This window comes from Pituophis catenifer, unplaced genomic scaffold (genome assembly GCF_029215685.1).
Source record: "Pituophis catenifer annectens isolate HBS135680 unplaced genomic scaffold, rPitCat1.0.hap2 SCAF_1, whole genome shotgun sequence".
Lineage (NCBI taxonomy): Eukaryota > Metazoa > Chordata > Lepidosauria > Squamata > Colubridae > Pituophis > Pituophis catenifer.
The window spans coordinates 77,493,141-77,509,886 of NW_027256881.1; the positions used below are offsets into that span (position 1 = coordinate 77,493,141).

Genomic DNA, 16,746 nt, shown 5'->3' on the forward strand with positions numbered 1-16,746 from the left:
TTATTTAATTTACATTAAATTAAAAAATAGTTAATATTAGCAGTTGTAACGATAACAATTTTGGAGTTGGAATGTATATGCATAATCATAATGCTCCTATATGACATATTTGGAAGTTAAGATTTCTGTTATACACAAATTAGAAAAGAACTGACAGGACATTGAAGTTCAAGATAATACCTGCCTTTCAACTGGCATATTAAATATAAACCAGTGGTGAAATCTAAAATTTGTTACTACCGGTTCTGTGGAGGTGGTTTGGTGAGGGGGGGTAATGTAACTGTGTGGGCGTGGCCTTTTTTTTTTTTTTTTAACTTTTAAAACCATTTTTTCTACAACCTCTTCGGTGAAGAGGTTGTAAAAAAATGCTTTCAAAAGGCTCTGACGATCCCAGCTGAGTTGCCTGATCGGCAGAGGCTTTTTTCCTTTTAAAAGCCTTTGATGAACCCAACTGAGCTGCGTAATCATAAGAGGCTTTTTTTTTTTTACTTTTAAAAGCATTTTTTCAGCCGAAAAGGTTGTAGAAAAAATGCTTTTAAAAGTTAAAAAAAAAGCCTCTGATGATTGTGCGGCTCAGCTGGGCATGGAGGGGGGGAGGGCAGAGATTTTTGCTACCGGTTCTCCAAACCACCTGCCTCCATTGCTACCAGATCGGGCGATCCGGTCCGAACCGGGAGCATTTCATCCCTGATATAAACGTATTCACAAGTTTTAGATATACAGATTGAAGAACAAAACTCTTTTAAGTGCACATACTTACCTTCTGCTCTGTGCACAGGGCAAGCTGCTAGTGTTCTCCAGAGAAACACAAACTCACAGTCCTTTTCATATTGAAACACTGGTGATCCCTTAAACATAAAGATGAATGGTTTGACAAGTTTCATGCATTCATGAATGGACTTCTGATTCTCCTATATGCTACTAAATCACCATTTTCTGATTCATTGGCAATCCATTCTATTCAAATTTCATTTGTAAAAACAAAAACAAAAACCTGAAAACCTGAGAATTTCATTTTTGACCTATCACTTTACAACCCAACAGGAGAACCAACCAGTATTGCCACATAACAGATATAATCTATGTTGTGGGAAAATGTGTTTAGCTTTATCCCCATTTTAAATATGTTCGCAGCAGAATCACAGTAATGATTGTGGGGGAGGTGACATGATTCTCAATTTGCAGACATTTCATCACATACTGGCTGTTTTTGTAACCTATGGAAGCAGCCTTTGTTCTCATAATACACTGGCTTCTTTAGAGTATTGATAGAGTATATTTATTTATCAAATTTGGAGACTGCCCATCTTACTCACACAGTAATTCTGGTTGTTCTACAATTAAAACATAAAAAAACCATATAAATATTTTGGTCCCATAGGGGGTAGTTAAAATAGGAATAAAATAATAAAAGTTAAAAAGAGGGGGAGGTCCTTCAAGGCGCTGACCCATCCCAAGAGGATCTGTGAGCCCAAATGAGTCAGCAGAGCCAGGTTTTCAAACACATATCTAAACACCTACGGTATCTATCTACTGTCTACATTGTCTCTACCAATCTTTCCTATATTGTTTTTCTTCATTTTTCCCTCTGCCTCTGTTAGCTTAGCTCCAACTTCATTCAAATGCACAATAAACAATAATAATTAAGCAAGTGATTTGAATTGCAACTCTTATCCATACTGCCTCTGTAGATCACACCATCAAGTTTTGGTGCAGGGAGGGAGGGAGGGAAGGCTAAGATGCTGAACTGTCAGGCAAGTCATCAGACTTAACTTAAAGCTTTTTAAGCCTAAATGAATAAACTTCCCATCAACCTATATTGGTCACATCCCCTGAGGCTCTCTCTGAAGTGGAAAAATGGAAATGAATGTTCAAATTGAGCAGTATGTACTGCTCAATGTGAAATAGTCATTTTTAAATAATGAGAAAAAACAGAGCCTTTTACTTTATTTTTACTTAAAATTTAGTGTCCTATTTTAGTGTCCTTCCTATTTAGATTTCAAATAGGAAGCATCCATTGATTAGTTCTTCTAAATTTATTTTTACATCTTTAGAAGCAGAAGGAAGTTTGTGAAGCTATTCCACCCAAATCAACTACACACAATCATATGACACAGGTACAGTATGTTATTACTTTTGGAGTCCCTGATTCTCTTCAGGTGTAGAGGAAGGTGGGGGAAGGATGTTAAAGACTGCTCTAACGGAGCCATGACAGTATCCCAAGAAGCCATCTGGGAAAGGGATAATGTGCAGCTGTACACTCAAGTTTCTTCCAACCAAAGCCTTTGAGGTTAGAAAAAATGAAGTCTTGAAAAATGCACCTATGCACAATTATTTGATATATATTTTTAAAGGAACAGAATTCCTAAGCTTCATGACACACTAGGATAAAGAATGCTGCAACAATACAAACAAGTTGGAAAAAGATATGAATGACAGATATAATTCCAGCCTGCAAGGTTTCAAAAAGCAATCGTGTTATGGCATCTAGATACTAGACCAGTGATGGCGAACCTTTTCGGCACAGAGTGCCGAAAAAGGAGCACACATGAATGCTCACTGCACAGAGTGCCAAAAAGGAAGCACATCAGGGCAGTGACCAGGAAGAGGAACTGCCCAGTGGGCATGCGTGCGCTGGATAAAGTACTTTTGGTTTCAACCAGCAAGTCTTCCGGTTACTGCCCTTGCATGCGCCGATCAGCTGGCCGGGGCGCATGCTCATGCTGGAAAATGGAAGACGAACTCTTCTGGTTTCTGGCACTGCCACACTCACAAGGGCCGGCTCATTGTCACCTGCGCATGCATGCCAGAAACCTGGAAGAGGAATGGGCGATGCCGCACGTGCCAGGCAATATGGCTCTGCATGCCACTTTGGGCACGCGTGCCATAGGTTCGCCATCACGGTACTTGATTTTGCATATACAGTACATAATGTTTTTCAAACCTGGCAAGTTTAAGATGTATAGATTTCAACTCAGTAGGCTGGCTTTGGAATTCTGGGATACCACACATCTTAAAGTTGCCAAGTTTGAAAAAAACTGCCCAAACATGAACTTACCATAGCTTGATCACACTGGAAAATTATCCGGGTTGAGTACTGTAGTTTATCTTTGCATATGTCTCCACTTAAATACACAATAGTAAGGGATCCATCGGTGGCAGCCTGAGGACTTATTTGAATAACACCAAGATTTTGGCTTTTATCAGCATATTTCACACAAGCTCCCAGTATGCCAGCTGTAGCCAAAAGACACATTTCAAAATAGATGTTTATGTTTTCCAAAAAGGGTTGCATTCATTCTTTTTAAGAAGGGCTTACAGTAATTTAACATTATTTTCTCCTTTTCTTAAGTTAATCATATCTGAACTGATGATGGGCTAGTTAAATATAAACTCTATATGACTTTGCTGATATACAAGGATTTTTCTTTACTTCCCTTATTTTTACAGTTGTCTTTTTGTTAAAAAAATTAAAATTGGTTTAAAACTATTATTTCTATCTTTACCTTACCCAAGCATCGAGCTGATAATTGCTATTCTCCCCAATTATAATATACATTCCAACATTAGAATTCAAGCTGACAAAGATAGAAGAATAAGCCAGTTTAAAAGGCTTTTAGAAAAAGTTCAGTCAATTTTTTAAATCATTTGAAGGTCCTTAAACAAATAAACTATTGACAGGTTTACATAAGAAATGTGGCAAAACTGTTTATTTAGTTTTGATTAATATGATTGGCAAATGAAGTCACCACAATGTTGGGAAAGATGAAAGAAAAGAGAAAAAGAGAAGGACCAAAAGCCATGGCGAATGGATTCAGTTAAAGCAGGGGTGTCAAACTTGCGTCGTCACAGCTGCGTCACGTGATATATCGGGGCTTTTCCCCCCTTTGCTAAACCAGGCATGGGTGTGGCCAACGCGTGACACATCCGGCCCATGGACCGCGAGTTTGACAGCCCTGACTTAAGGTGATGACGAGTGCACCATCAGAAGACATGAAAGACCAGGTTAGGGATAAATCATCATGGAGAAAATTTATCTATGTAATCACTTAAGAATTGACAGTGACTTGATGGTATATAATCAATCAATCAATCAATCAATTCAATTCAATAAAGAGTAACAAAATTACAACTGGGGAGAAGCTTGCAGCTCATGAATAACCAGATGCAGATTCCTGATTCAACCTATTGCCTGAACCTTATCCCTGTAGTCTGTTCAACCATGTCTGCTCATTTGGATTCTAAGCACTGGGAGCTCAAACCTACATCATTAGTTAACCCAAGATACTTACCTGGACATCCAGGTATATAGGGAAGTGGCCTGCAAACATTGAGATAGAAAGTTCTTTTTTTGGCATCTGTTGTTGTATCCAGGGCAATCCAGGGTTCATGGTCTCTGCTCAAGTCACTCAGATCGTATTCATTGCCATCAGAATCTGAAAACACAAGCAGGAACTGGAAATGCTTGATTAAATCAAATCCTCCTTATCCAAGTCAGACCCCAATTTCCAACAGGTTAGTTATCCAAGCCTGACATTTGAAGAGCAAAGTAATAAAATAATATTAAAACAAAATATGCATTATGAAATCAGAAGATTCTACAGATAAATGTTGGGTGCTTCACTATACTTAACTTCCCAGTATCTTTATATCAAATATTCAAGCACATCTCAAGAAATAAACAAAAATGTATGTATGAGTGTGTGCATGTGAATGTGTAAATAATATAAATATAAATTCTGGACCTCCTACATTTAAAAAAATAATTTTTAAAGTGACTGAGCGTTTTAAATTTTCACCTAAAAATACCTTTGCAGTATTAAATCAACAAAAACCTCTTAAAAGGTTTCTTCTTTCTTTTTAAACATAATTTACAAGAAAAACCACTACAGTACCTTAGGTAAAAGAGACGATTTGTAGTATAATAAAAAATAATTACTAAATAGAACAAGAACAAAATGACTAGCACCTCAAAATCAAAGATTATACTACTAATATGTTTAAAAGCAGTTCATGCCTTCTGTGGAAGGGTAATGAAGTCACTCTACATGTGAACTCAGAATTTCTTAAATTCTACATCTTTTAAACCATGTTCCACTTGAACGATCTTTGGATTCTAGAAAATAACAATATACGGATGTCCATAACTCTGAAATTCCATTACCTACTATTTGAATGTAGGGGGGAAAAACATATATAAAGGCACTTAGTGCCTGACATGGAAAATTTACCTTTTCTAGTTTACTTACCAGTGACTTGGCAATCAACTGGAACAGGTGGGCAGGCTAACGCCGTGTAGAAGTTAAAGTAAGTATTATGAATATTTCTTGCAGAATCCATTTCTTCATGTACAAATTTGAGTTCTCCAGGATAGGACCGATTACAAGTAAAAGTGATGATAAAACTGTCATTGGGCCCTGAAGAATGAACATAAAACGTCAAGACAAAGTATTCTCCAACTCTTTTCAGGTAGTGGTAAACTACAGTACTTGGAGCTGGGAATTCCATTGCCAAGTCTGAGTTGCTGTCGTGGTGGGGCAGTGGTTAGAATAGAGTACTGAAAACTACTTCTGCTGACTGCTGGCTGCAATTCAGCAGTCTGAATCTCACCGGCTCAAGGTTGACTCAGCCTTCCATCCTTCCAAGGTGGGTAAAATGAGGAACAGACTGTTGGGGGCAATATGCTGACTCTGTAAACCGCTTAGAGAGGGCTGTAAAGCACTGTGAAGCAGTATATAAGTCTAAGTGCTATTGTTAGACAAATCTCACTTAGGCATAACATCGCAGGATTGTCATTTGCAACCTCCTGCTGATTTCCCTATTGGTTTTGCTTGTCAGAAAACAGTAATAAACGCAGCAAATAGCAATCAAGTGACGGACACTTCAAGGTTGTAATTGTGAGCCAGTTGCCAAACATTCACCTTGCTCTATCACATGACCTTGAGGACACTACAACAGCCACAACTACACGGATTAGCCATAAATTTTGTTGTTCAGCACCATCATAACTTCAGTCACTGAACAAGTGATTGCTGAACAAGGACTAAAGTATATGTTGTTCCTTTAAATCTGCACACATTGGAACATCAGACAGTAATAAGAGCAAAAAACAAAAAAACCAACAACAACCCACAAGAACAATACAGTTAAATGTAAGGAGAAATATGATGGTTTTCAGGGATGGCAAGGGAAAGACTTTCACCCAAGTTCAGCATGTACTTTTAAAAAAAATAAAATGTCGTTTACATGACCGAGTCAGGATACATTCACTAGCATAGGTTAAAGAAAGAGAAAATATTAAAGTATGATGGAGATAAATTATACCCTTTAAGCAAAGAACATTTTCTACAATCTCTCTTACTGGGCTTTTTTTATATATCTTGAATTCCACATCTCCAGATTTTTAAGCTCCAAACTCTTTTTTTTTTTTTAACAGGAATGTGGAGAAACATTAAACCTTTATGTCTGTGAATTCAGAAGGTGGGCAAGAATATACAATTTCTAAGGCAATAGCCAACAAGCTGTACATTATGCATTGACTCTTTACTTTCCTTTGAATTAACAATAATAGGTGTTTCTCTAGATATGAGCTCTAGGAACCACAGATTGCAGAATAAAGCCTGTTTGGATGAGGGGGTGAGCACTGTATAATGACTAAATATTACCTCTCAAAAACATGTAATGACTATATTGGAAGGCAAACATTTACAAAGTAAGCCACACTCCCTTTACCTCTATAAGTAAGTGACAGATATCCTTCTGTAGACAATTGAAGAGTTTTGTTCAATTTCACCAAGCGAATGTGTTCCAGATCTTCTGTTTCACACCCACCAATTGAATCATCAACTTCAGTACCATGAATAGGCCCACATTCCTTGGCTGGTCTACAGATACTTACCTAAAAGATTGAACACAATCAATGTTAGTTTTCTACTATTTGATGGACATGATTATCAAGACCACACTTAGTAATTGCAGCCTCCCGTTTTATTCATGTTATCTTTACAAGGTTTTTAGCTCAGCCAAAGTGATAGAGAATATAAATGTAAGCTTTGATTTTGACATGAAAAATTCTAATTTCACAGTAACAACTTTGTAAGTTGCCTTTTACCCTTCTAACTAGCCCATATAACTAACTCATCTAAATCATAACTCAGTATTTTCTGTTCTGTTTCATAGCAGCTTTGAAGGATTTAAATGACCTGTCTTTAATCTTTAACTACTAAATCCTGCATATAAATCATTTGTTCAGTTCTTGGGCTAGAGCTTTTCCCAGTGTGTAGCTCACAGTATATTTACGGTATTTGCTGTTTATTAACATTACTATTATCAGGAATTCTTTTTACAATGCACAAGATATGGTTCTGAGTGTTTTCTATACTTCCTTCAAGAAAGCACACTGATTTATTAACTCACTTCAGAAAAACCGTAAGAATTAGAAACGAAAATTATTACCATGTAGCTCTTTTTAATTCCTTCAACAACGTATGCTTTTTCCAAAGCTAATGGTTCCAGGTTATATAGAAATCCAGTGTTTGGGTCTTTTACAGAGCAGCTCTGGAGGGAAAGACACAATTCATAAACTTAAAACATTTTCAGCCTTAAAAATAAAGAGACAAGGAAGTAGTATCTACCATATGATTATGATTATCTAGAGGTAAGTTCAAAACTATTTATATTCAGGATATTTATCTTGTTGAAAGTCAAAGTCAAATATCAAGTAAAGTAAGGTTAGTAATATTTACAAAAATGCCCTCTATCTACAGCAGTGTTAGTACCAAATCACATACAAGGTTTAAGGGTTATGCCATTTGTGTCTCAAATCTTCCTTGGAAATTTTTAAAAAAACAGACTTTAAAGTTTGTCCCAATAAAATTGATCTAGGAAATGATCTAGGGCAGTGATGGCTAACCTTTTTGCCATCGTGTGCCAAAAGTGGGGGGGTCGTGTGCCCACACCCATAATTCTATGCTCCCCACGCTTTTGGCATGTGATCTCCCCAGGCTCCAGAGCCTCTCTAGGAGCCTGGGGAGGGCAAAAACGGCCTTCCCCACCCCCCCAGAGGCCCTCTAGAGGACAGAAACAGCCCGTTTGCCGACTTATGGGTGACCCAGAAGGCCTGAAAACCAGCTGGCCCGAGCTGAGCTCACGGGCCCACCAATATGGCTCTGCGTGCCACCTGTGGCACACGTGCCATAGGTTCACCATCACGGATCAAGGGGATGATCTAGGAAAATCTGATTTTTAAAAAAAAGATATTGTAAGAAGTTGAATAAAAGTGAATTCTAACATCAATATCCTATTTAGAGCTCTTTGTAAATTTGTTTGCTTCAAGCGCTTGCCTCTACTGTCTTAATCATCTCCCAGAAGCCTTTCTACATATTGAAAATTAATAAGGAGTTGCTGGGTAAAAATGTAAAACTAGAATTATTTAGTCTTTGCAGAGGCGAAGAAAGAAGAGGCAGATGAAACAAGATTTCACCTATAGAATGCATGCAAGCTTTCTCAGACTGAATTTGACAGCAACAAGCAAAAGATGGATTATGAGGATTCACATGTATTATATATGGATCCATATATAATAACATGTATTATATGTGGATCCTTATACTTGCATGCTATTACACATAGCATGCAAGTATAAGCCTGTTCTGCTCTGCTCTTACCTGAGACTCGCCTTGTGTAGTGGTGACTGGACAGGCAGCTTCAGTTTCCCACAGAAAAGTTGCAATACAATCTTTCATCTCTACAAATCTTGGGCTGCTATTCTGGAAATATAACAGGTCCAAAAGTTAAGATAAGGAATATATTAAAAGAAACACACATATTTATTTTGCCAATTTTGGAACAAAACTTTGGAAGGCCAACATGTCAATTTTGAAATTGCTCTGGATGAGAGATAAGTGAATCTGAAATGGGTCAGTGTTCCAATCTGGGCAATACTGAAAATCTAAGCAGAGTTGGACTTGGTTAGTACCTTGGCAACTAGAAAATAGCATGCCTATAGACGAAGCGAAATGTACTCTACTGTCCTCTAAAACACAGAACTTACTTAGCCATCATCACTTCTACTTAGTAATGAAGAAATTGAAAAGCCTAGAATAATTCATCCTGCAGTTATATCATTTTTAATAATATAATCTGTGATAGAAAAGTTAAATTAGTCCTGTTTAATTAACTGGATGCTCTATCCCAGGGGAGGGGGGGTCAAACTTGTGACGACACATCATCATGTGACGTATCGCAATTTTTTTCCCCTTTGCTAAAACGGAGGTGGGGGTGGCCAGCATGTGACGTATCCAGCCTGTGGGTCGCAGGTTTGACAACCCTGCTCTACCTTATTCCCACCTCTGTTCTGATTTCCCAACATTGGGAATTATTTAGCATACTATAATAACTACATATATGTGGTCCTTGTTAAGGTGCTTTGAAAATGTTCCAGTTCTTCATATTTCTGAAAATTCTAGGGTTTTTTTTGGTTGTGCTTTATTTCCACTCTTGAATGATACTTCAGCTGGATGAAGATGAAATGAATCACAAAGGTTTCAAAGCATATGTTGGAGTATTATGATATAAAGATTATTCATTCCACTCTTAACTGAACAAGTGTAAAATCCATCTACATTTCATCACTATGCCATCTTTGCTGCTCAATGGAATTATACTGCCTGAAGTAGACCACATGTGCAATCTGGGGATCCTCGTGGACTCGCAACTCTTACCAACAAGGAGGTGGCAGTCATGGCTAGAAGGGCCTTCACACAACATTGTATTGTGCATCAGTTGCGCTCATTCCTAGATCAAGTTCTATTCACATTCCCTCATCCCTAGTCACCTCCCTGTTGGACTACTGTAATGCACTCTACATCAGGTTGTCCTTGAAGAGTATCTGGAAACTTCACCTAGTGCAAAATGCATTAGCGCAGACAGTTACATGTGTTCTTCATAGAACACCTGCTACATCTCTGCTCCATGAGCTTCATTGGTTGCCAGTTTTTTTCCAAGTCCAATTCAAGCTGTTGTTTTTGACCTTTAAATCCTTACATGGCATGGGATTGGGTCATTTCAGGACTCTTTCTCCCCAATTACATCTTTCTGTGCCACCGGATTTAGTAGAGAAGGCATGCTATAGGCTCCCTCACTCAACTACATTTGGAGGGCCCTAGGTGGCAGGCTTTCTAGGCTGTGGCATCCACACTGTGGAATATCTTTCCAGAAGGTAGATTGGCACCTGGTCTCGCGATCCCAGAGAACTGGCAAACTAGTAAAATAGTTCCATTATTATTGACACCCCTTCAAGATCCATTTTTTTAGTTGGGCTTTTATCGTTTTTAATGTTTTTAATAATAATAAACGGCATTTGTGTTTTATTGTTATTTAGATGTATTGTATGCTACCTAGAGTCACTTGTTTTGTGAGATGGGTGGTTGTATAGATTTTTAAAATTAATAAATACATAAAATATGACAAGAGGAATCAAAGAATTCATCTATAACAGTGGTTCCCAACGTGGGGCCCACGCCCCACAGGGGGGTAGTTTGATTTTTAATGGGGGCAATTCGAATTCACGTTGCGCAGCCCTTCCTGTTAAATCCAAACAACTAAGTCCAATTGATCATAATAAGAAATTAATAAAAGTAGAAATCCACAAAAAACCAACAGAAATAAACCTTAAGAAAAAACTGACAATATCAGAAAAATCTAACTCAAGTCTCTTCAGCTAGACTGAGTGAAGACTGAAGAGCAGGAGCAGGGGGCATGGCTACACCAACGGAAAAAATTGTTTACACTCAGTCTCTAGCAAAGCAAGAAGTGAATATCCATGCGTGGATTGTCATCACAGCAAGTCTGGAAAATATGTGGTGTCTGGAGTCTAGACCTTAGCAACACTTTTTAATATATGCATAGACAAGACTCGAAGAATTATATGTCACGGGGGGGGGGGATCAGGATTTTAGAGATGCTTAGATGGGGCATGGCCAAAACATGGTTGGGAACCACTGATCTATAAGGTGAAATCTATAATTTCTACTCTTATATAGTGGCAGTCAATTCCATAACACTATGAACCTACAGTGCGTAAAATAAATAAACAAACAAACAAACCATCAGAAACTTACAAGAAGGCCCTTGGCACAAATAAGATGGATGAGGCTTGAGAAAGGTTCTGACTTCTCATCATCTGCCCTTATGCATAGTGAGCCACCAGTATAATTTAGGAGGATTCTACCAGGTCCTTCAAAAATGGGACTTTTCCAGGCAATCCCAAGGTTACTATTGGAAATTTTAGAAGAGCCAGCCTGAAATGAGAGAAATGAAATATTTTTAAAGCAAAGGCATTTATAATAAGAAAAAAATATTTAAAATAATGCAATAAGAAATGCACACATTCTTTCTGTAAAGATTATAAAAATTCTCCAGGTCTTACCCATATATTGTATAAATACCCAGGAATACAAAGAAAAGGAGAACTCCAAAGTTAGTTTTGATTCTGTCTCTCTATACAATGGACATACTTACACTCTCGCCCCTTTTGAATGTCATTTCACAGATGGATGCTCTTCTGTCACATCCTGGGATGGGGCTCAAAGGTCGGCAGACATTTATGTAGTATTTTTTGTGAACAGTCTCTCCAGAGTTGTCCATTGCAAACCAATTTTCTTTTACATTGCCAAATAATGATAAACTAAAAATAGACCAAACATTATTAAGCCTTTATACATCAGTTTTTAAAAATAAAAAACAAAGGTTACAGTTGGCAATAATGTATTCAGAAACAAGACAGAAGTAATTGTATTCCTATATTTCCCTACTGAAATAAGTATGGAAATGCACTAGAAATTATCCATTGTTGATTTAAAACACACTATTGAGAAAATAAGATTTAATCCACATCAGAAATAGTAGCAATACTGATGGATGAACAATTAAAACTATACCTTTAGGAGTTGTAAGATAACAAGCGATTTTTCCACAACAAACTGATTCTCTGATAGTTAAGCATAATGACAGCACTGCTGGTCAATGCAAGGTAGTGTTAAGATTAAAATATAAAGTTGTTTTTTGGCTTGGAAAAATTGCTAGCTGAGAATTCCACATATTTAAAATTTACATTCAGAACTTTTGTTTTCTTATTTACCTTGACAGATCATATTGCTTCATGGTTTGAGGATCTGTTACAACACATTCTGTGGGTATTTCTGGGCAAGCATACTGAGTATACAACTTGAAGTTATATGTGAAATTGTCTTCCTTCTAAGTTATCATGATCAAAAATATAGAAAGCAAAAAATCAAGATTGGAAATAGAACACCTCAATATTATGACAGTTCAAAATGAGAAGTTTCAGCTTTCAGACACAGATTTTGTCTTTATAGATTCAGGCTTTTCTACCAGAATGTTCAGTAAAATCTATATTTATACTTGTAATTAGAAGCAGCAGACCCCAAACAAAAACTTTCAATATGTATGTGCTTAACTACAGATTCCTCAATGCGGTGCCCAGGACAACAATGAAGGCACCTTCTTTTAATGCCCACTAAGCTTCTCCTTTCAGATAACTGAAACTATTAATGTTTAAAAAGTTAAAGTTAAAAAATTCTATTAAACTTTTCTAACTGTAAAGTTAAAAAAGAAAACAAAACTGATGCACAGCAAAGTGCCAGATTCCAACATCATCTCTACTTCTAAAAGGTTCTCAGAGCCCCCAATAAGCCATAGAGGCTTCACTGAAAAATTTAAAAAATATAAAAGCACTTTGCCTAGAAATATAACTTGCCCAGATAAAGGAAAAAAAAGTTCAGATAGGATGAAATGTCCTATATCAGGAGTGGTTACAGAGGTTGGTAGATAGCATTCTGGTAAATTGCCAATGTGTAACTGGAGATGCCCCATATGCCAATTTTATGAATGAGTTAGCAAGGGGACCCTGAGCAGGCTACTTTAAAGCTGAAATGTATGTATACTTCATCCCAAAGCGTAAGAATTATATGAAAATATCTAAAATTGACATCAAAGCTGATTTATTGATGCTTTCTAGGCAATCTATAAAGATAGATCTCCAAGGCATATAAGGCAGGGGTGAAATCCAGCAAGTTCTGACAGGTTCTAGAGAACCGGTAGTGGAAATTTTGAGCAGTTTGGAGAACCGGTAGCAGAAATTTTGAATAGTTCGGAGAACTGGCAAATACCACCGCTGGCTAGCCCCAGAGTGGAGTGGGAATGGAGATTTTGCAATTTCCTTCCCCCAGGAGTGGGGAGGGAATTGGGATTTTGCAATATCCTTCCCCTGGAGTGGGGTGGGAATGGAGATTTTGCAGTATCCTTCCCCTGCCACACCCACCAAGCCACACCCACCAAGCCACACTACGCCCACCAAGCCACGCCCATAGAACCGGTAGTAACATAATTTGGATTTCACCACTGATATAAGGCTTATATGGAATTAGAATTCCCCGTCTATCATCTTCTTCTTGTGCCATATCCATCATTGGACATTGGCAATCATGTTGACGAGTCTATTTTTATCAACACAAGGCCACAAGGGCCTGGTGGCTCAGCAGACTGATAGCATTGTGATTAACACCAGCTGTCTGCAATTGCTGTAAGTTCGAATCTCACCAGGCTCAAGGTTGACTCAGCCTTCCATCCTTTCTAAGGTAGGTAAATTGAGGACCCAGTTTGTGGGGGCAATAAGCTGACTTGGTATAAATATACAAAAGTATGAAGGCTATTGCTTAACGCATTGTAAGCCGCCCTGAGTCTCCGGAGAAGGGCGGCATATAAATCAATTTAAAAAAAAAAAAAAAAAAAAAGCTGCACGATCCCCCTCTATACCACTCAAAAAGTAAGTCTGGTGAGTTAATTACCCGTTTTGTTAGCCCTTCAAAAGCTGACTTAAAGATGCAGTGCAAGAACAGAATTAAAGGAATTTTTTCTTATTCAGCTCCTACCTGATACTCCAGTACACTCTTGTTTGCATCACGATCGCACAGGAACGTTATATGGGTAGACCGTCTTGTATGCTCCACATTGTTGTAGGGTGTGCCATTCTGATAGTTTAGCTGAATAATTCCATCATAATAGGACAGCTGAGAACTGGGCATCCCAAGATTCCAAGAACCCTGGCCACTAAAAGTATATAATAATCCAATTTCATGTAAATTTGTTTTAAATGTTCCAGCATAATCTCACATTCCCAAAAATTAAGCTGCATTACAAAACCATATGTAACTATCACATATATGTTTCTTGACTGATAAGTTCAATCTTATGAACCAACTTTCTCTATAATGGTTTGTCCAACTGTGCTATCGCTCATCAAAGATACACTCATCTTTGGATCATGTTTTCCGATCATAATCAACAATAATCCATATTTTATTTAGAAGTCAAATTGCTAAGGCCACATCCTAGCACAAATTTATAGTCACCCGATAAAATTAGGAGCTCAGGTCAAGTATTAATCAGGAGTTCATGCCACTGGGCAATTCATGTAGTGGAACAGCTCCTTGGGATTGATCACTTGGGACTGGAAGACATGTCCTAGAGCTTTTTTGGTTCCAAGACTGTTTTAGAGGAAGCATTCATTCAGTATTATTATTGTTGTCATACTCCATTCAGTAAGTATATGAATAAAACATACATGACAGAATTATAAACCAAAACCTTAATGTCATGTAAACAACCTAACAAAACACAGAATAATATTCCAAAATGTAATTAATCTTTTTCACCACCTCACAATCACTTAGCTAAAGGAACCAACTCATTTTGAAGATACAACATATTTTTATTTGCACGTCAACAGTAATCCTGGATCTAATTTGGCCTTGGGATTGGGGAAAAAGGGAACATCACTTCACCTGATGAAAAGACTGGATTCACTTGAGTTGTGAAGGCCATGTCAAGATTGGAACACTGGTTTTACAGGACACAAAAAACGCAGAGCGGGTAAAGCAACAGCCCTATTCATAATTTTTGGTTTATTTCATTCTTTGAGCGCTGCCCTAGTTACTTTCCTAATTTACAGTAAGGACCAAAAGTATGTAAAAGCCATCAAGCATCCCATAAAATGGAGATACACATAATACTTACCTTTTCTTTACTTGACAAACTGCAGACTCTGACTCACAATACTTATTTGACAAAGAGCCACAAATACTAATGTGAAAGGTATAGTCACTTGTGTTTATTGAGAAAGATTCATTCATCAGTGGTGATAAGTCGAAGGAAACTCCTAAGTAGAAATTTTAAAAAGTCTTCTTTAATAAAAAGTCATTGTAAGAGGGAAGATATATAATAAACATTTCTAAATATGTATGACCCTATACTTAATATTGCGTTGAAGATAAAAAACAGTGTTGCTAGTTGACACAAAATGTTAACTGACACAAATTCAAACAGGAAATCTGAATTTCCCCATCATAGATTCTTTTTAGCTACATACCAGCTTGAAGATCTGAAACTTTGCAGTGGTCTCCTTTTGTTTTAGACAGGACACAGGCAGCAGCAGTATGCCATTCAAACTCAAAAAAGCATCCATTATATCCATAATTAATCAAAACAGGAGCACTTTCCAGATCACCTATCAACAGAAAAATACTGATCTGAATAGTCACTCATCTTCAAGAACATAGTAACAGAACTTCCCAGATTATCTGATCAGATATGCAATCAATTATTTAATCAGTTTATATTTCTTCAATCAGAGTATTTTTCATCACCGATAAAATATAAACAGTGAGAAATGCCACATTCTTTCCTATCTGATTTTCTTTCAACTGTAAAATTCTGATTTATGGACTAGAAGCATGCATTCTCTTATTCAAACCATTCTCAAGCAGAAAAGTGGCCATTTCAAGCAACTTAGGTGCATTCTGAGCTCAGATAACTTTTGGAATAACTAAAAATAATCGTTCCATTGCCAAAATAGCTGTTTCACACTCAAACCAGAGTGGTTTTAGTTCAAAATGGTTCAAATCAAAACATTTTGCATAAACTCACTTTTGACCTCTTTTCCACATAGGTTTTGATCATTTTCCTCAATAAATACATGAACAAGTATGGTTTTTTAAGATATTTAAAATCTTTAAAGAGCCTTGGTGGTGCACCGGACTAAGTGCTGTTATGTAGCACTTAGCTGCCAGCTGCCTGCAATTAGTGCGAGTTCAAATCTCACCAGGCTCAAGGCTGACACAGCCTTCCATCCTTCCGAGGTAGGTAAATTGAGGACCTGGATTGTGGGGGCAATAAGCTTTGTAGAAACACCGCTTATGGGGGGCCAAAAGCCCTAATAAGCAGGTATATACAAAAGAATGAAGGCTATTGCTATTAAGTGCATTGTAAGCTAACCTGAGTCTTCGGAGGGGGGCGGCATATAAATTGAACTAATAAATCAAATAAATAAATAAATAAATAGTGTTTTCTACCTAGTTTTAGTATTGTGTGGAAAACAGATCATGTTTTAGTTCATATTTATACAGAAATATTGACGATTCAAAAGTGTTCACTTTTAAGCACTACATACACCACTGTATATGCTATATCGAAGCTTTGTAGTGGTAGACCTGAATACTGTGACAATGAATCTTCACTATTCTGTACCCAAAAATAATTTAAAAATACTTTGTAGAGATACATTAAAGACTCAAAAGTCAAAGCTTGTAAAAATATATACAATTACTACAATGTATTTTGACAGAAAATACAACTGGAATGATTCCAAGGATTTCTTTTTGCATAATT

At 37.2% G+C, this 16,746-nt stretch overlaps 1 protein-coding gene across 1 annotated transcript in view; it reads right to left on the reverse strand.

Moving 5' to 3' along the window:
- The window catches only part of IGF2R (insulin like growth factor 2 receptor), an 84,697-nt gene that overhangs the window by 35,080 nt on the left and 32,871 nt on the right, over positions 1 to 16,746 (reverse strand). Inside the window, exons 14-26 of the mRNA XM_070932619.1 lie at positions 15,449 to 15,586; positions 15,097 to 15,238; positions 13,953 to 14,130; positions 12,140 to 12,255; positions 11,521 to 11,686; positions 11,121 to 11,300; positions 8,667 to 8,768; positions 7,456 to 7,557; positions 6,733 to 6,898; positions 5,250 to 5,417; positions 4,293 to 4,436; positions 3,059 to 3,237; positions 761 to 848 (exon numbers count right to left, since the gene is read on the reverse strand). Coding sequence (XP_070788720.1) covers positions 761 to 848; positions 3,059 to 3,237; positions 4,293 to 4,436; positions 5,250 to 5,417; positions 6,733 to 6,898; positions 7,456 to 7,557; positions 8,667 to 8,768; positions 11,121 to 11,300; positions 11,521 to 11,686; positions 12,140 to 12,255; positions 13,953 to 14,130; positions 15,097 to 15,238; positions 15,449 to 15,586 — 1,869 coding nt within the window. The remainder of the gene's footprint in view (positions 1 to 760; positions 849 to 3,058; positions 3,238 to 4,292; positions 4,437 to 5,249; positions 5,418 to 6,732; positions 6,899 to 7,455; positions 7,558 to 8,666; positions 8,769 to 11,120; positions 11,301 to 11,520; positions 11,687 to 12,139; positions 12,256 to 13,952; positions 14,131 to 15,096; positions 15,239 to 15,448; positions 15,587 to 16,746) is intronic.